The 20,286-nt window shown below is 34.5% G+C and overlaps 1 protein-coding gene across 2 annotated transcripts in view; it reads left to right on the forward strand.

The window, feature by feature from the left end:
- The window catches only part of ZNRF2 (zinc and ring finger 2), a 93,842-nt gene extending 78,837 nt beyond the window's left edge, over positions 1-15,005 (forward strand). Inside the window, exons 3-5 of one of the 2 annotated variants that reach the window (XM_027539441.1) lie at positions 2,959-3,064; positions 8,715-8,794; positions 12,031-15,005. In XM_027539441.1, coding sequence (XP_027395242.1) covers positions 2,959-3,064; positions 8,715-8,772 — 164 coding nt within the window. In that variant the 3' untranslated portion in view covers positions 8,773-8,794; positions 12,031-15,005. Of the gene's footprint in view, positions 1-2,958; positions 3,065-8,714; positions 8,795-12,030 lie in introns of those variants that run through there. The other variant, XM_027539443.1, reaches the window with a different exon arrangement.
- The last annotated feature ends 5,281 nt before the right edge of the window (positions 15,006-20,286 follow it).

The raw sequence follows: 20,286 nt of genomic DNA on the forward strand, positions 1-20,286 counted from the left end.
ATTGTATCACCTCCACTAAATTTGTTTGTAGTAGTGCTTCCTAAAGGCTCACTTGATGTCACACTCCAGTGTGTCCAGCTCTACGTGAGTGACCACACCATCGTAGTTATTCAGGTCATTAAGGCCTTTTTTGTATAGTTCTTTGTATTCTTGCCACCTCTTCTTAATCTCTTAGGTCCCTGCATCTGTTAGGTCCTTGCCATTTCTGTCCATTGCATGAAATGTTCCCTTGTTAGCGCCAGTTTTCTTGAAGAGGGCTCTAGTCTTTCCCGTTCTATTATTTCCTTCTGTCTCTTCGCATAGTTCATGTAAGAAGGCCTTCTTATCTCTCCTTGCTGTTGTCCGAAACTCTGAACTCAGTTGGGTGTGTCTTTCCCTTTCTCCCTTACTTTTCACTTTTCTTCTTTCCTCAGCTGTTTGTAAAGTCTCCTCAGGCAACCATTTTGCCTTCTTGCATGTCTTTTTCTTTGGGATGGTTTTGGTCACCCCCTTCTGTACAGTGTTAAAATGTCTGTCCATAGTTCTTCAGTCACTGTCTGCCGGATCTAATCCCTTGAATCTGTTTGTCACTTCCACTGTGTAATCATAAGGGATTTGATGTTTGTCATATTTGAATGACAGTGGTTTTCCCACTTTCTTCAGTTTAAGTCTGAATTTTGCAATAAGAAGCTCATGATCTGAGCCACGGTCAGCTCCATCTTGTTTTAGTTGACTGTAAAGTGCTTTTCCGTCTTTGACTGCAAAGAACATAGTCTGATTTCGGTATTGACAATTCAGTCAATGATTCGGTGTAGAATCATCTCTTCTGTTGTTGGAAAAGGGTGTTTGTTGTGACCAGCGTGTTCTCTTGACAAAACTGTTAGCCTTTGCCCTGTTTCGTTTTGTCCTCCAAGGCGAAACATGCCTGTTGTTCTGGATATCTCTTGACTTCATACATTTGCCTTCCAGTCCCTGATGATGAAAAGGACATCCTTTTTTTGGTGTTAGTTCCAGAAGGTGTTGCGGGTCTTTATAGGTGGGTGGTAATCAGCATTTTCCCCAGTTTACCCAGTTCCACTTGCCAAAAACTTTTTCTGGTTAAATCTTTGATGTGATGTATTAGCTTGTGAGCTACCCAATAGTTAGCTAAAATTGCCTCAGTCGTATTCCCTAAATTCTGAGAGCGTAGACCTTCTTACCAAGGCCCTTCCTTTTGCTGTGGAAGTTGCCCTGTTGCCCTCTGTAGCCTAATAGGTAAATAATCTACTGATACCTTCCTTTCTACAGACCAAATAGAGCGGTATTTCCTCTTAATGTGCTGTCTCAAAATGAATCACTGAAGGGGAAACTATTTACAGAATGGATTTTTCTAAAAGGAACTATTAGGAAACTTACCTACCTTGGTCTATGTTTAAGCATTAGGGAGAGATTAATGCAGCTTTTCCCTTTTAGCTTGTTTGAGTTTTATTTCCAAAGCAATAATTTATCTATTTGTGATACAAATTTATATTGCATGTTCCTGCTTTTGCTTTGTGTTCTCTAAACTTATTAAGTTTCTCCATATTAAAAGTAATGGCATGTTTTAGTTATTCCTTGTTTAAAAAGAGTCACAAAGCATATACTAAGATATTTTTAGGCAGGATCCTTTCAAAAATTAAAATTTAATGTTAAAATATCAGTTAAATTTTCAGTATAAAACATAAATTGAGAAAACCTTGGTGGGTTTTTTTGTTTGTTTGCTTTTCTTTTTCTTTTTTTCAAAGGGAAATTTTGCTTCATAAAGGGTTTCACTACAGTAATATTTGTGTTTAAAATACCCTGCAGGGCCTTTTTCAAGTGAGTCTAATTGGTGTCTGGGATAAACTTTGGATAGTTGCAGAAAAGGATTAAGAATTGTTGAGCCCAGTTGTCTGAAATCCTCATTTCTAAAAGTCCCTTTCAGAATCTACACAGAAGCTTGGATTTCCCTCGTTTTGTATGTTCTTGAATTAAGCATATTTTTTTAAAGTCCTGTATTTGAGATGATTTCTTTAACTTATGCAATTTTGTTACTTTAGAATTTTAAAAATTATAATAGTATTTTAATGTCTTTTCTGCCATGTTACACTGTCTATACTTTTTTGACCTAGCTTGGTGGTGGTTTAGTCTCTCGGTTGTGTCCAACTCTTTGTGACACCATAGACTGTAGCCTGTCAGGCTCCTCTCCTTTGTCCATGGGATTTCCTAGGCAAGAATACTGGAGTGGGTTGCCATTTCCTTCTCCAGGGGATCTTCCTGACTCAGGGATCATACCCAGATCTCCTGTGTTGCAGGCAGTCTCCTGCATTGCAGTCAGATTCCTTATTGACTGAACCACCAGGGAAGGACCTTTGCTGCTAAGTTGCTTCAGTCGTGTGCGACTCTGTGCAACCCCATAGACGGCAGCCCACCAGGCTCCCCTGTCCCTGGGATTCTCCAGGCAAGAACACTGGAGTAGGTTGCCATTTCCTTCTCCAATGCATGAAAGTGAAAAGTGAAAGTGAAGTCACTCAGTCGTGTCTGACTCTCAGCGACCCCATGGACTGCAGCCTACCAGGCTCCTCCATCCATGGGATTTGCCAGGCAGTAGTACTGGAGTAGGTTGCCATTGCCTTCTCTGGAAGGATCTTTGGGCACGAGATTAATATTGGTTAGTAGGATGAATTCTAAATTACAAATAATGGACTTACTGATAAAATTTTATAGCAAAGTTGTTTGCGAGTTGGAAGATTGTATACTGTGTTTGTATTAACTGTAATGCCTCAGTGAAATCTAAATGAAATTGAGAGACACTGTAAGTAAAGGTAAACGTTGTTTAGTGAATTACAAATAGTATTTCAAATATAGGTGCTGAATTTTATGTGCTTCTGACAAAAATATGCCGGACACCACTCTGTAGAAGTTAGGATTCACATAATTCTTTCAGTTCTATTGTCCTAAATGCATTTTCTTTTTTCTCAGAGGACGTTCTGAGTAAAGATGCTGGGGAATGTGCAATATGCCTTGAAGAACTGCAGCAGGGAGATACTATAGCACGACTGCCTTGTCTATGTATATATCATAAAGGGTGAGTTTATTTTTATGTTAGCCAAATTGATATTAGACTAAAAGACCTTTCTCAAAGTTTCAAATTTTGTAATTAGGGCTGAAAGGTTTCTTCTTCATTGAAACTCCCTTCCCCCATTTCTTTAAAAAAAAAAAAAAAAGGCCTTTTTTCCCTTGTTGGTAATAAAAATCTGTTTGCATCTCAAAGTCTACCATTTGTTAAGCATTTACTATGACCCAGGTATTGTCCATAGCTTCTTGAATAGGTTATCTTACGTAGGCCTTATAACAGTCCCGTTGTACCGTTGAGGAAGTAAGCTGGGGGGCATGGTCACATGGCTAGTGATAAATGAAAGAACTGAGATTCCAGCCATGTCTGTCTGACTCCAAAGCCCAGCTGGTTTCTGATAAAGTGTTGGTTTTAGGGCAACAAGGAAAATTTGATTTAAGATGATTTGAAGTAAATTACAAAAAGAACAGAAAACTATAACTTTAAAAGCAATAGTGGAAATAACTTGGAATTTTATTTAAAAGCAGGATGTGGAGGTTGGAGAAAATAGTAAATAATACCAAAACAAAGAGGCAAAAATAAATAAGTAATTATAATAAATTAATTACATCAGTAATTATAATAATTATAATAATATCAGTAATTATACTAAATCCAAATGGTCAAACTAACCAGGTGAAAACAAATCAAAAGGTTGGTATATCCTGTTGATGAGCAGCACACTTAAACATAAGGGATACAGAACAATATGGACATAAAGGGATAGAAGACTATATCCAGGCAAATGTTAAATAAATAAAACTGACAAAGCTAAATTAATATTGGACAAAATTAACTTTATTGAAAAAAGTATTACTGGTATTGTATGATGATCCATGAATGAAATTGCTCAGTCCTGTCCGACTCTTTGCGACGCCATGGACTGTAGCCCACCAGGCTCCTCCATGCATGGAATTTTCTATGCAAGAATACTGGAATGGGTTGCCATTTCCTTCTCCAGGGGATCTTCCCGACCTGGGGATCAAACCCGGGTCTCCCGCATTGTGGGCAGATGCTTTACTGTCTGAGCCACCAGGGCATCCCTCCATTATCATTATCAATCCCTCCATATCATTGTATGATGATAATAGTATATAAAACTCCATTCTTTCTGTACCAAAGAACACAGTCAAAATATTTGTAGAATGGTCAGAAAAAATTGAGAAATCATCATGGTAATTGAAAATTTGATATACTTCTCATTGAGTCAAACAGGCATACACATAACTAGTTAAGACCTAGAAAACTTGAGCAGTACAGTGAACAGATTTGATCTCATGAGTATGAATGGATGTATCTACACTCAGCAATTGAGAGAATACATTTTCTTTTCAGGGACATACAAAACATTATAGAAATTGGTCATGTACTAGGCCACAAGGCAGGTAGGTCTTAGTAAACCACAAAAAGCTGGTACCATACAGAAAGCTGTTCTGTTCTCTGGGCACAGTTAGATGTCAACGACAAAAGATAAATGATCTTCACAAGTACTCTTAAGTAACTTATGGATCAAAGAAGAAATCATAATGGAACGTAGAAAATATTCTGAATAATAATGAACACCTTTCCAGCATTTTTCTAGAGTGATCCTTGCAAGATTTGTGTTACTGTGGAAAGGAAGACTGGAAATCAATAGTCTAAGTTTTTACCTGAATTAGAAAATTGATAGCAGGATAAACACAAAGGAAACAAAGATCAGAGAAGAAGAAACTGAATGAAAAGATTACACACTAGAATAGAGACTAACAAAGTCAAAAGTAGATTCTTTGAAAAGAATAATAAAACAGGTTAGCCACTGGCAAGATTGTGTCTAGAAGGAAAAAATAAACAGTGTTGGAATGAAAAGGAAAACATAACTTTAGATATAACAGGAATTAAAATAGTTGGACAATTCTGTGCAAAATTTTATATTTTCACCTAAAAATTCTAAACAAAACAGGTATTTTCCTTAGAAATATTATATTGTCCAAAATGACTCAAAAAGAAATAGGAAATCCAAATAAACTAGTAACTATCCTAAGTAGTTGTTAAGACTAACCCCAAAAAGTAACAAATATTTTTTAAAAAGCCAAACCAAAAAACTAAAGACAGGCCTACTATGACAGTTTGACAACAAGTTTACCACATAGCCAAAACATCATATGGGCTTCCGTGATGGCTCAGTGGTAAAGAATCTGACTATAATGCAGGAGACGCAGATTCTCTCCCTAGGTTGGGAAGTTCCCCTGCAGAAGGAAATGGCAACCCACTTTAGTATTTCTTGCCTGGAAAACCCCTGGACAGAGGAGTCTGGTGAGCTACAGTCCATGGGGTCACAAAGAGTCGAACATGACTTAGCAACTAAACAGCAACAACAAAACATTGTGTTAATAATCATAAATTCCTCCAAAAAGTAGATAATGATGGAGGGTTCTCCCACGTATTTTATGAGTATAGTATATACTTGATACCCATATCAGACAAGAACAGTCTAAGAAAGAAAACTAAAAGACACTCTCATTTATGAACATAAATGCAAAATCTGAAAACATAGTAGCAAACCAAGTTCATCAGTATATATGTAAAATAAAGCCTCTTGACCAAATTGGATTTATGTTATTAATAGTAATGTGAAAACACTATATGATTAGAAAATTTATGTATATAATTTACCACATTAGCAAAGGAAGAAGACTGTATTAACTTAATAAACAATATTTATTATTAATTTAAAAGCAAAAGCAAAAAATAAGTATTAGATAATATGTTAAAATTAATAAGAATTTAGGTTGTCTGATAGGAGCTCAACATATGAAATCAGTTGCATTCATATCCCAGTAAAAAAATATATAACTTTTTTTAGGATAGTAACATTAATAGCAACAGAAACTGCAACAGGAATAAGATTTATTAAGAATAAATCTTACAATAAGATATTCAAGATTTTAAAACATTCCTGGAAGATATTATAGGAGGTCTAAAATAAATACGTGTAAAAATAAATAAATAAATAAAATAAATACGTGGCATATGATTTTGTGGATGGGAAAAGTCAATATTGTAAAGATGTCACTGCACCCCAAATCTATGTAGTTAATACTATTTCAATCAAATCTCAACTAGTTTTTTCATATAACTTGACAAGTTGTTTCTTGCATATATATGGACAAAAGAGCAAAGGGTCAAGAATAGTCAAGACAATCTAAAGAAGTAAGTGATGCTGGGTGGTGGTGATGGGGTACTTAGCCTATACAGATTCACTGTAAGACTCTTAATTAGGGTGGTGTGGAAAGAATATAGACAAGTAAGTGGAAAAGAATAGAGTCCATAAACACTCATACATATAAAATGGAGATTCAGCATTGCATGGAGGTAAAGAACATGGCCAATACTCCAATACTTGGTCACCTGATGTGAAGAACTGACTCATTGGAAAAAACCCTGATGCTGGGAAGATTGAAGGTAGGAGGAGAAGGGGGCGACAGAGGATGAGATGGTTGGATGGCATCATCGACTTGATGGATGTGAATTTGAGCAAGCTTCAGGAGTTGGTGATGGATAGGGAATCCTGGCGTGCTGCAGTCCATGGGGTCACAAAGAGTCAGACACGACTGAGCAACTGAACTGAAAGAACATGAACTGTTAAGAGTCAAGATTCCTAAAATTTGAATCCCAGCCCCTCTGCTAATTCATTGTATCATCTTGGTCAAGTTACTTTCTCTGCCTTAATCTATAAAATGAAGCACTATTATTAACTTCGTAGAGTAGTTGTGAGGTTTTAAATGAGTTATTTTTAGAAAGTGCTGGCAAATAATAGATGCTATATAAGTGTTTGTTTAACATGAATAAATGGAAAAATTGGTTTACCAAAGTTGGTATTACAGTATAGTAAAGATAATAAGGAATAAACTATTCATTGAATGGCACTGGAATCAATTAGTTACTGACATGAAAAAATAATTGAATCTGTATTTTACTTTTGAAATAAGAATTAATTCTAGATTAACTGCCTATGGAAACTAAAGTCTAAAATATTGGAAAGAATATAGAGAGATGTTCTTAACCTCATGGCAAGGAATTATTTTGGGGGCTAAGGTAACCTCTCCATAAAAAGTTAAAAGAAAAGTTGAAGAATTTGACTACATTAAAATTTAGAACTGTTTTTTGCATCATGATACTATAAAAAAGTAAAAAACTAGATGTCAGAGTGTTTTCAGTACATATAACAAAGGTTCGATATGTAAAGCGTGGAAGCAGCACTGTATGTTATTGTGGAATATGTACACACGGTTTGCTGGATCTTGGGAGGGGATATAATATTTTAAAGAACATGGGTTCATAGCAGTTAATCTAAGAAGGGGGGATTTTAAATGGCCTTCTTTGTCGAGATGAACTGAAATCACATGGTTATAAAATAGGAAGTACCCATTTTAGATCACAGAACTGTACATTCAGATGTACTGGGAATTGTTAACGCATCTGGCGTATTTTGTTCAGTTCTCAGTATTTTGTTGTTAAGAGGCATTCTGGTAGACCAGAAGTGAGTCAAACAGCAAGTTGAAAACAATGTTGTAAGTCAAATTGGGCATGTTTATTTAGACAGCAAAAGTTTTAATGGCAACAGAAATTGTTTTAAAATATTTGTAAGAATATCATGTGGATGGGATCTTTTACCTTCTTTCCTTTTAAATTTACCTATTGGTTTTACCTATGAAAACAACCTGTGAGGATAACTATTAATTTTGCCCTTTAGCGTATTAGTCAAGCCATCTGGCTTTGTGGCATATATTAATTTGCACTGTTAACTGTGAGAATGTTTGACGCTTTAAAAGCAAATCTGCTTGGGTAGTTTCCTAGCTGTTGGGCAAATTACTTAACCTTCTTAAGGCATTGAGTTTATCGTTAGAACTTTCTGCATAGAACTTTCTGTTCTGTGTCTGTTTTATCTAGTAGAGTAGCCACTAGCCATGTGGTTGTTGAGCGCTTGAAATGTGGCTAGTGTGACTAAGCAAGTGGATTTTTCTTTAATTTTAATGAGCTTAAATAGCCATATGTGGCTCGTGGCTTACTGCATTGAACAAAGCAGATCTATAATGATAGTTATATATGCACCCTGATATTTAACTTCCTATAAACTTGTAAGATAGTTTATAAATGGATGATGGTATATTTATTTGTATCTGTACATGTATTGTCGGAAGAAAACGATAGAATTAAGTTTTCAATACTCCCATATAGTCTTTTAAAATGTGATATATAGTACTGTCAAGAATTAAAGTTTAAAAGCTTGATCTGTGGTTGACATTTGCATAAATTTGAACAACTGTTTTGAAGACAGATATCTGTCCAGATTTGGCCTTTAACTTTGAATGTTGGTCAAGTGGTAGTTCTTCAGGTTCTTTTGGGAATGGTGGTTCTGTTTAAACCTTAAAGTACTTTATAGCATAATTTTGCAAAGATGTATTTCCTTCTTAGAATAATCAGAATGTAATAAAAATATCCTTTTATTTGTGTATGTCAAATATCATTAAAAATCAAATTCTTTTTCTGTAGAGATATTAATGTCAAGAAGTAAGCATTTTTATTATAACTATTATATAGATAATTAAACGTGTTTCAATTTTTCTGTTTTTTACTTTTCTAGCTGCATAGATGAATGGTTTGAAGTAAATAGATCTTGCCCTGAGCACCCTTCAGATTAACCATCAGCTTCCTGTCTTATAGGTAATTTTCCCTTTTTTAAAAAAAATTGCTTTTTAAACTGTTACCTGAGTCATCCATTCTCAACCACCATTTTTATTCATTGATTTAGTCACTGAGGTGTGTATGTGTTCCAGACATCGTATTAGGCTGCTGTATAGAAAACTCGCATGAAAAGTTACAAAGAAACAATTTTCTTGATTTCCTGAAGAGAATCATGTATTAAGTAAACTCTAAAATTTTCGTACTTTAAGGCACTTTAACTTAGTTTATTGCTTTCAAAAACACCATGAACTACTATGCTGACCCCATTTTACCGATGAGAAGCCCGGGTCAGAGTCATTAAGTTCCATGACATTAAGAAGCATGTTGTCCCAACAATCCAAGGTTATGTAGTTAGCAACAGAATCAAATTCCACACTCTCCTAACTTCCCAGGTATGTTTTTTAGGTAATGCAATATATTATAGTTCTTCAGTCGTAATAATTAGTTAACATTTATATTGCATTATTATATTAAAAATCAGAAACATTACTTTGCCAACAGAGGTCCATCTAGTCAAGGCTATGGTTTTTCCGGTAGTCATGTATGGATGTGAGAGTTGGACCATAAAGAAAACTGAGCACCGAAGAATTGATGCTTTTGAACTGTGGTGTTGGAGAAGATTCTTGAGAGTCCCTTGGACTGCAAGGAGATCCAGCCAGTCCATTCTGAAGGAGATCAGTCCTGGGTGTTCATTGGAGGGACTGATGTTGAACCTGAAACTCCAATACTTTGGCCACCTGATGCAGAGAGCTGACTCATTAGAAAAAACCCTCATGCTGGGAAAGATTGAGGGCAGGAGGAGAAGGGGACGACAGAGGATGAGATGGTTGGATGGCATCACCGACACAATGGACATGGGTTTGGGTGGACTCTGGGAATTGGTGATGGACAGGGAGGCCTGGCGTGCTGCAGTTCATGGGGTCGCAAAGACTTGGACATGACTGAGCAACTGAACTGATTATGTACCAGGCATTGGTCTAAGCATTTTACATCTATTAATAACTCATCTAATTGTTATAACAATTCTTTGAGCTCAGTACTCTTTAACTACTCCCATAATGCAGATGAGGAAACTTAAGTTTTAGAGAGGGTAAGAAACTTGACTTGTCAAGGTCACATGGCTAGTTCCTTAGTAGAGCTGGGAATTGAACCCAAAGATTGTATTGTTTGCTGTTTTGCTGTTATTAGTGACAACATTTTCCACAGAAAGGTGTTTTTATAGTCATTCATTCAATTTTATCTTTCATTTGTGTATCCTATCTACACAGGAGACAGAAAAAAAGAATTTTTAAACCAAATACAGAATTTGTTTTCTGTTGACATAGCTTATTCATGATTCTGCATTTTCTGAAAATGTATAGTAAATTGAATGAAAACCTCAAAACCTCACTTGTGTATTGCTTTTTTTTGAGTTCCATGAAGTGAATTGAACGACGACATTTAGCTTTGAAATTAGTTAATTGCTAACTTCATATGTATGAAAAGCTTTTTATTTGTATCACTTCAGAATGGTATAAAGTATTGTGTTTTACATGAAGGCAGAATATTTTAGCCAGTCTTGAAATTGTTTTGGAAGGAGGTACTGCCTCTGTGTTCAGAGACTCAACGTAGTCACAGAAGAATCTTTTCTGAATGTCTGTGATTGCAGGCAGGAAACTAGAGCAGATAGTATCCTAAGTTCTAGTCCTATGCTGTCCCCCCAACTTCCTTTTATTTCAGTAACTCGTGGTCTTAAATATGAGGTGTTGTGATAATAAACACATTCAAGGAATTCTGTTCTTAATGAGGATCATTTAAGAGCAACAGGTTAGAATATTAACAAAGAAGATTTGAGGTGACTTAATAACAGCTATTGCAGCTGGAATAAGAGCTGCAACTTTGAGACCTCTGTATTAATTAATAACAGTAGGATTACACTTGTGAACTATGAAGTCCTGGCTGAACCATCAGCTTTTGAACCTTTTTACCATGAGATGATTCAGATCACACCTGAACACATTTGAAGTATGAATTGGAATTCGATTACTGTGTGAGAGAAGGTGATGGGAGTGATATTTTGAGGATGCATGCATATATACTTTTATCTCACTTTATTAAAGGGATTTTGAAGAGGAAGATGCTTTGGAATGTCTTCAGTGTCACCTTACATCTGGGTCACTAAAGTAAAGCTATGGCTAAAATTTATAGAAGCTTTTTAAGAGAAGTACTAACACCAATGCTAATAGAATGAAATATAGTATTTTATGGACCAAAATAATATGTCTTAAGTCTTTCACCCATAAGTAAAATTTGTCTTTTTAGTCAATAAACTTTTTTGTGTGTAAGTGGAGTTTTATGATATAAAATCTGTTATTACCTGGTCTCATCAGCTAAATCTTTATTTTAGGGTCACAGCTTATGGGATGTGTGGGAACATGGCATCTCATCTCATGGGCAACATCGTGTGTTGGTTTTAAACAACATTTCAGTTTCCTTACCCTGTGTATCAGTGTTATCTTCTATCTTCTTCTTTAGTTTTTTTTTTTTTTTTTTTTCCCAATGTGGAACCTGGGTTTGGATGTGAATCGATGGAATCTGTCTCTATGGGTCTTTTCAAATGATGAGTCATTTCTAAGAATGTATAGACATGGAATTTCTCAACTCACCTTTTGGCTTTGTTCTGACTGCCTTTGTCAAATGATGAATCCTCTTGTCTCTTTAGCTGTCCTAGATTAAAAGTGTATGGGTTGGAAGAGGATTCGGTGTTGTTAAAGCTTTTTTTTTTTTTTAAGGCAACATGTAGCGATACTCTTCAGCATATGAATTTAGTAGTCAGCCTAAAATAGAGATACATGAATGTCTAAGGTCTTGATTAGTTAGGAAATCATTTACTACTTTTAATTTGAGATTTTGGGCTACTTGGAAAGGGATTAATGAATTGTGTATACATGTATGTGTTTGTACTTTCTGTACTCTATTGATAGTCTTTATTGTGGAGGGGGAAGGACTGTTGGGTTTTTTTTTTTTTTTTGGTAACAATTTTAAGCTGTAATTTGTGCTTTGGTGTCCTTGATTTTTTTCTTTTGCAGAACACAGATTTTATCAGCTTTTTAAAATGCTAAGTGTATGAAAATTTACAGTCTGAAGCAATGTTCATGGGGAGATAGGTGTTTAATTTTGATTTGTATTACTATCATGAACCGTTGCTTAAGCTTAATGTATCTGCTTTTACACAGGTTTCCTTGACTTCAAGATGCTTGAAAAACCAAGAGGATATGAAGATCTATCTCTGGAAAAACAAAAACAAAATTGCAGACACACTCAGCCAGATATCTGAGTTCTGTGAGACTCAGTAATGCAGAGATGGACAATCATATAGGGAAAAAATCCTGCTGAAGAGAGGACAATTGCCACAGAACTCAGTGTACCAAACATGCATATAAAGGACACACAGGGATTTTGAAAATGCTGCACATCCCTTAGTAGTCATCTACATAGGTAATACTGATGAACATTTTGTATTCAGACGCCAAAGTTAACTGATTTAAAAGTTGATTTACTTTTTATTAAGTTCTCTAGGGCTGCACAACTACTTGTATTTGATTTGTTTTGGTTTTTAGTTTGGGGACCTTTACTTTCCCAACATGATGTTCCTGCATTCATCAGTTCTTAAATTGAAGACCACGTAATTTACTTCTTAAAAATTAAAGTCTTAAATGTGAAACCAAGAAATGTAATCAAGCAGTAAAACATTCTCTGAATGTAGACCATGATCTCAAGTTCTTTGATTTTTTTTTTCTCCCCAAGAATAGAAGTAGGCTTCTACATAGGAAAGCTACAGTATGTTACTATTTTAAATTAAAGGTTTAACATTATCAGAATGCAGTCCAAAGAATAAAAAATCAAGTTACATATTATATTCTAATTAATTAAATCTAGGATTATCTACTGAATTGCAATTTATTAAATATGTTATTTCCTTTTTAAATAAAACTGCTCAACAGGTAATCAGCAATGAATCATCTTGCAGCTATGCAACTTAAAAAAGATAATTACCAATTTTAAGTGCTGCCAGCTATAATAACTTTGTTTTAACGGGTATTTTTATTTGTTCTTTTCATGTAATGTGCTTTGCATCTCCAGGCAGTTTTCCTACATTTAGGTAAAATGTTTAGCAGGTTGTAATACTTTAATAACTTATGAAAAGGGTAAAATAAAATTTTCTTGAGTGGAACTTGGAATAATTTGAGGGACATTTTTATATACTTTTAAAAATCAGAATTTAATTGGGATGCCAGATTTATAGCAATTTGCATCTTTAATTTTCCAGATAATCTGGAGTTTAGCATTTGATAAATGATTTTTTAAAGCAGACATGAAGATTTTGTTAATTTATAATTTATTAATGTGTTATTACTATAATTAAAATGTTACAGAGAGTTTTAAATTCAGTCTTGTATAGAAAGAAATGTATTAAGCAAAATTCTGTGAATAAATATTCCCACAAAATACATCTGAATGGTTAAAAAGTACTGGAAGAAAGCTATCAGGGCTGCAACAATGAATGTCTTTTTCTTTTTTTTAGTATCAAAAATACCAATTCATAAATTTCATGTTTTCAACATAGGGAAAATGTTATCAGAAGACAATTTAAGCAGTGCACTTTACTTGGAATAATTAAGAGTTACACAGTACTGTTTCCTTATTTTAAGCTTTCTTTAATGTATTTAAGTATTTACTTTTCTTTTTTACTGCTGCTCTTATCCTTCTCGATTTTCTTCCCTTGTTCTGTTGCTTCTGTTTCATATTTTTTTTAAAGGACACGTACAGGAGCAACTGCTGCTACCCAGAAAAATTTGTGTATTATAAACAATTTTTTGGAAGAGTTTTTAATTGTTATTTGTGTGATTCTAGAGCAGATAACATTTTCCCTAAAGTTATGCTGTGAAATGCCTTTTGTTATGGTGCAGTTAAGGAATCCTAAACCTCCATTGTGACAAGCTGACAGCACAGTTTCATAGGTGCTTTTTTAACCAGTTGTGGAAATTATTCTTTCCTCAAGGAAAATATTCTCTTCTTAAATTTTTTGTGGTCATGAAATCTTAATATGAATGGATTTTAGTTCACATTTTCAGTTTTGTAAGCTCTCTCTCCCTCTCTTGCTCTCGCGTGCGTGCTCTTTCTCTGACACACATACACACACACACACACACACACACAGCAAGAAAAACCTCTTAGAATGTGAATAATTTTTTTTTCTACCGGTATGTATGTTGTTATGGTAAGAATTACTTTGTATTCCATTCTTAAAGGAAAAGATTTACTGTAGCTATGGTAGTTAGCTATTGATATTTTCTTGGAAGTTGATTTTCTGATATAATTTACTCATTGACTTTTAAAGTTTATTGGCCTGAATTCCCTTGTCCTTCTTTATCCAGTACCATACTCTCACAGTCTTATTCATGTAGCCTTTGTTTGTCATAAGGTTCTATGCTGCAGCTCCTACAATAGAAGCTCCTGTGGTTGGAAAGAAAGTTCATTGTTTGCCATTGTCAAGTGCTACTTGATTATTTGTTTAGAACAGTATTTACTTATTAATAAATTTGTTCATAATGATCCCTTTTTGTTAAAATTTACAAAAGGTAGCATTTTTTTTAACTTTAAATTCAGTCTCCATCAGTGACTTCTTAAAAAGAATTTAGAAATTGAAAAAATTTTAAAGCCCAAATGCTCCAGTTTTTATTTAAAGTCAAAATTGTTAATCTGGAAAATATTATAAGTAATATTGTGCATAATGTCACTTATAATATTTATAAATTTATATAAAGATACTGAGTAGTGTGAGTAGGACATAAAATCACATTAGATGTTTAAATGTGTAGCTGAAACTGCTCACAGCGGAATATTATGGAGACAAAATAAAGATTGAAACCCTAGTTATCAAGTTGGTTCTAGTTTTCTAGAAACTTTGTAAATACTTGTTTTTAAGTAAGATCACAGTTAGGTATATAGAAAGCAGTATACTCTGAAATTTCACTTTAGTGCCACTCTTTTCTTTATAATGGGTTTATTGCCAGTTTTGACTCATGCTGATCTGATTTTCACCCCCCCAGAATGTATAAAAGAGTGTAAGGATGTATATGAGTACAATTATTCTGTCTTCTTTTGGCTCTTTCCCAGAGAAATAAACTAAGAATAATTTTAATCTGTATTTCAGATCTGGTCCTAAATCAGATGTAGATTGTGTTTTAAGAGTAATGTTTGTGATAGAAATACAGATAATGGTTTCTCTAACTCATTTTTTTGTAGTAGCCAAACAACTAAAAAGTCATGTTGTTAACTGTTGGATACTGTGTAGGTTTTGATTGTTTCTTAGTGCAAGTTTTCTGTTTCTTTTGGATATTATACAATTATTTCAGTTTTCACCTACTAAACCGTGTACTGGAATGTAGCCCCGAAATGCCTGAGGGAGCATATTTGCAGTATGTATCTTGAGTTAATGAAAATACCAGATTTTTTTCAAAGTTTGCTTTCTAAATTTGGATTTAGTGGAGTTTAAAAGCAGTTGTTTAACATTATAGCAAGACACAAGGATATTCCTTTAGTTGAAAAAGGAATTTAATATAAATATTAATAATAATTTAATGTAAATATTACCTAATTTAATTTACTAACATAGAATTGAAGAAGGGAAATTACGTTTGAACAAAACATGAAACTTTTTTAAAATTCAAGAAAAATTGACTTAACCATTTGATTGACATCCATGTTATTATACATTGATATTAATAGTCATCTTACATTTCCACAGAGAAAGTTTCCAGATAAGTCAGATTATTAAGAATTTTATAAAACTGCATAGAGATACATATTGCTCTAAATACAGTACAACTTGTTAGTTGCAGGAAGCATTTTAGTTCATTTGGGCTGTTTTCTTGCATTCTGGTTTATCTTGAGGTTAACTCAGAACATATTGACAATGGGTGGTTAAATGTGACGTGTCCCTTGTTCATGTACAGATATTTTCTAAGTTTAAAAAAATAATGTAGCATGCCAGTATTTTGCCTTTGGCCCATTCCCCTTTATTTCTGAAGTACGTAACTTCTGATCTTTTTCTTTGCTATATTATGAGAAATATTATGGTAGTTATATCATCTGTGTTATTGTCCCCTTTTCTTCTCTACCCAGATTTTTTCATTCTGAAACTCAATTGTTACTTGATTTATATATATATATGATATATATTGATATATATATATCATATATATATATATATATATGAAATTGCTACTTAGTGTAGTAGTGATCCTTATTCAGGAACAGCTGGTAAAAAAATTTTTTGTGATAATAGATAATACTCGGCTTCCCTGGTGGCTTAGCTGGTAAAGAATCTGCCTGCAATGTGGGAGACCTGGGTTCGATTCCTGGGTTGGGAAGATCCCCTGGAGAAGGGAATGGCTACCCACTCCAGTATTCTGACCTGGAGAATTGCATGGACTGTACAGTCCATGGGATTGCAAAGAGTCAGACACAACTGAGCAACTTTCAGTAAACAATACTACAAATAAACCATATTCTATGAATGCTGTGCTTAAGCTAGGGATATTCTTTTCAAATCACAGAATTCCTGTATTGAATCAGAAATACCTTGTCTTTTAAGTTGTCTGATTCTCTATGGAAAGTAAAAGACATCAAAGAAAATCAGATTTGAACTAAACATTATTACTAAGGGGAATTGGCATATTTTCAGATATTTAAGCCATCATTAATTTTAGACCAATAGATAATAAGATAAATTGTTGGTTGCTTGTTGGTTGCATGGCATAAACTCACATCCCAGAAAGAAACGAAATTTTTAAAAGTGATATTATATTATCTGTTAACCAACTTTGTGGTTCTTAACTCTGCTCTGGACTGTGTGGCATCTTCCAGGATTGTAAGTCTTATAATCAGAAGTGACTAATTTCTTCTGTTACTAGATTTTCATGACTTCCTTTTTCATTTAAAATGCTGAGATTGGTAAGTATTGATGATTTCTGTTTATAAACTTAAAAGAGTTCTCTGGGCAACCTGTTACCAGTGAATCTGGTGCCAGCATCTTGAAAAGGTTTTGCTGTTAGTCAAAAGCATTTTGAGCATCTGTGTGCATTTAATACACTTAGCAGATCCTATAGAGAGATGCAAGAGATTTGGGGATTTGATGATGATATTGATCTCCATTACATTTTATTGCTTTGTAATGACTGTGTGAGTTTCCTTAATTGAAAATCATGATAATAATGAATTTTTACCTCTACTGCTCTAGAGGTTCATGGTTTCCTCAGCTCTTCTGTAATACTTTTTAATTTCCTCTATTAGAAAGGGTTTTCCTGGTATCAAAAGCATCAGTCACAAGAAATAGAGAAAATGTTTTGGGAACAACTTGTATGCTCTAAAGTAGAACAATTCATTATTAATATTTTAATAAATAAGACCTCCAAATGATCTCGCCAAATTATCCCACTATTTAGAAGTAGAAAATAAGAGAAGAATTCTTTCAGGGAACCTTGTCATATCCACCTTATGTCTAGAAGTTGACAGAACATTACAGTAAAACAGAATTATCTGAATTCTGAAAGGTTACCATGAATTAATTTATGTGATAGTTTTCTTTATTTTTGTATACTCATTGCCACAAAAATTGAATAAAAATATTAAAACTGCAGTAGCTTAAGAAACAGCTGCTTGTAGTGGTAGTGGACAAGGAGGCCTCTCCCTACTGTAACCACGAGGAAAGAGACGCACTGTGAAATTTCTAATGTAAAACCTATTTTGTACATTTGTAATTGAAATGTGATTGGAGAGCTATTACATTTTAGGGAGGGATGATGGTCTGCCAGTGCACAATCATAACTTAAAATTTAGATTGTATTTTAGTGGCATTCCATTATGTTTTTAAAAGGAGAGTAATTAATCTTCTGAAGTGCAGTTTTCATGATGGAAGACGTATTGAGTTTTTTAGCATAGTGGTTAACAACATGGATTTTGGAGCCACAGTGCCTAGTTTTGCCATCTTCTTAATGTTGGCAATACACTTCTCTGTGCCTCGCTTTTGCCTATAAAAACAGGTAATGCTACTGCCTACCTCAAGGTTGTTGTGGGGATTAAATGGAAAGTACGTGTATGCACCAGACAGAGTAAGCACTTAATGATGTTAGTAGTTTTTGTAAATAAAAATATTTTTGCCCATCTGTGAATAAATTTTGTTATTATCTCCATTCATGAAGTATAGGAGTAATTCATAGACCTTGATTTAAGAAACCTAAGTGTAATAGAGGACAGGGTGGATTCTGATCTTCCCTCTTGCTGAAATCTGAAGATTATTTCAGCAGTTACATATTAAGCACTACTTGGTTCTGTGGACTGTTAGGGAACTAAGAATATAGAAATCAAGAATAACTGATCTCCAGGAATTTAATCTTTAGTATGTGATGCAAATAAGTAAACATATAATAAGGAGTAAAGGCTCTTGTGGAGGTAGGGAGAAGGGTCATTAAGCTCAGACTAGGCAAGAGAATGACCTTAAGTCTTTAAGAAGAAATAGATCGTAGCTCTAGGGCATATGGATTAAAAGGAAATGTGAAGCAGGAGGTTGGGAAGAGTATTCTCAGGCAGAAAACACAGCACATAGAATCATAACCCTCTTGGACAGTTGCTGTGTCTAGAGAGGTAAGCAGGTAACAAATATCGAAGGGATGTATGTACCAAACTAAGATTGAAGGATTTTTAGCAGGAAAAACACAATCAGATTCACCCTTCAGATTAGAGAGGAGACTAGTGGCAGACATATTAGAAAATTTATAATAATTCAGACAAGATGATGAGCAAAACTAAAGCAATGACAATAGAGCAAAAATGGAAGAACTTAAAAGATGTAAAGAGTAGAATTAACTCATCCTGGTAGTCACTTAGATGTAAAAGATGACAGATAAGACCAAGACAACTCCCAGCTAGTACTTTTCCCACATCTTGAAGAGTGGAATCTTGAGGACAGAATATCTTTCCCTTGGGAAAGCAATTATGCTGAAGATCTGCTGGAGAACCAGAGATAAAGAGCACCAGTTCTGACCTGCAGGATCTTAAATCGAAGCAAAGTCTTGAGAGAACCAGACAGAAACAGCTGGGGTGTGTGTGTGTGTGTCTGTTTTTAGTGTTTAGGGGTCATCTAGAAAAAAATGTGGTCAACACTATTAGAAGTATATGGTAAGTGGGCTGCACTGAACTAGGTTATTGACATCTAGGTTGGGTGACCTGGACTCCACCACTAATCTTCCCCTTAACCTCAGATACCTCTTGGAGTAGGGCCATGCTTTCCTAGGTGTGTTTAGTGAAATGCTGAGACGGACACTGAAGCCTTCTTGAAGTTTTCTCTTTGAGTCATTTGTTCCGTACCCTTTCTCTGTACCATTCTACCCTTGGAAGAAGAGTATTTTTAGAAATAGACAGGAAGGATGAATCCTGCCATCCTAATGGATGCTGCTGTTGGGATGAGTAGGTTAGGCTGTGCAAGAGGACCAGAAGAGGACCAGTTCCTGGAAGACACTGGATTGCTCCTGGCTGCATTTTTATCTTTGTTAGCAATTGTTAAAGTCTGTCACACAGTCCTTTATTTCTATGGTTCTTTCCATATAAACTTATGAATTCAGTGTTCATTATCTTATGAGATTTTAAAAAGTACGTGACACAAAAAATATCTTCCCAATGAAGTCAGTTTGAGATTTAAATGCTTTTGGAGTGTCTTGATCATTTTGTAGCTGGATAACTGAAAGCAGTTGTAATTGTACAGCATTAGCAATGTAAATTTGTATTTCAGAAAATCATCAAGTTATTGTATGTCATGAACTTTTCAAAGTTAATCATTAATAATTCAAATGTTATTAAATCTGTAAATGTTAAAAGGATTCATGTCCAAGTTTTCAGAGGATAGCCATCAATGAAGTTAAACGGTATATGGTTCAACCGTTGTTAGAATTCAAACACTGCAAAAGCTAAAGGCCTTGCTAGGGTATTTGAGTATCTAAACTATTATCACTTTAGTATATAATCAGTATGAAAACGACCAATGAAGTATTTTGCATTCTTTTTCAGTCTTTGAAATTGGGTATATCTTTTATATTTATAGCACATCTGTATTCAGAACTAGCCTTATTTTAAGTGCTCAAGAGCAACATGTGACCATTGGCTACTGTGTTAGACACACAGGTCCAGATGACTAGGAGGTGGTTTTTCTACTCTGTCCTTAACGTGAAAATATTTTTGAAAGCCTTATAATTCTGACTCTAGAGACCTGAGTTTCTCAAAGTTGATTTAGCTACTATGCATGAGCAGAGCTGGTCTTATTTTGTTACCAAATGGAAACAGAATATCCAGCTTTCTTTCTTTCTTTTTTTTTTTAGTGAAAAAGGCTAGAAATGTCTTAAAGGTTGATGGCCTAACGAGCCCTCTTTGTGTGC

Source organism: Bos indicus x Bos taurus, chromosome 4, assembly GCF_003369695.1.
Source record: "Bos indicus x Bos taurus breed Angus x Brahman F1 hybrid chromosome 4, Bos_hybrid_MaternalHap_v2.0, whole genome shotgun sequence".
Taxonomy (NCBI): Eukaryota; Metazoa; Chordata; class Mammalia; order Artiodactyla; family Bovidae; genus Bos; species Bos indicus x Bos taurus.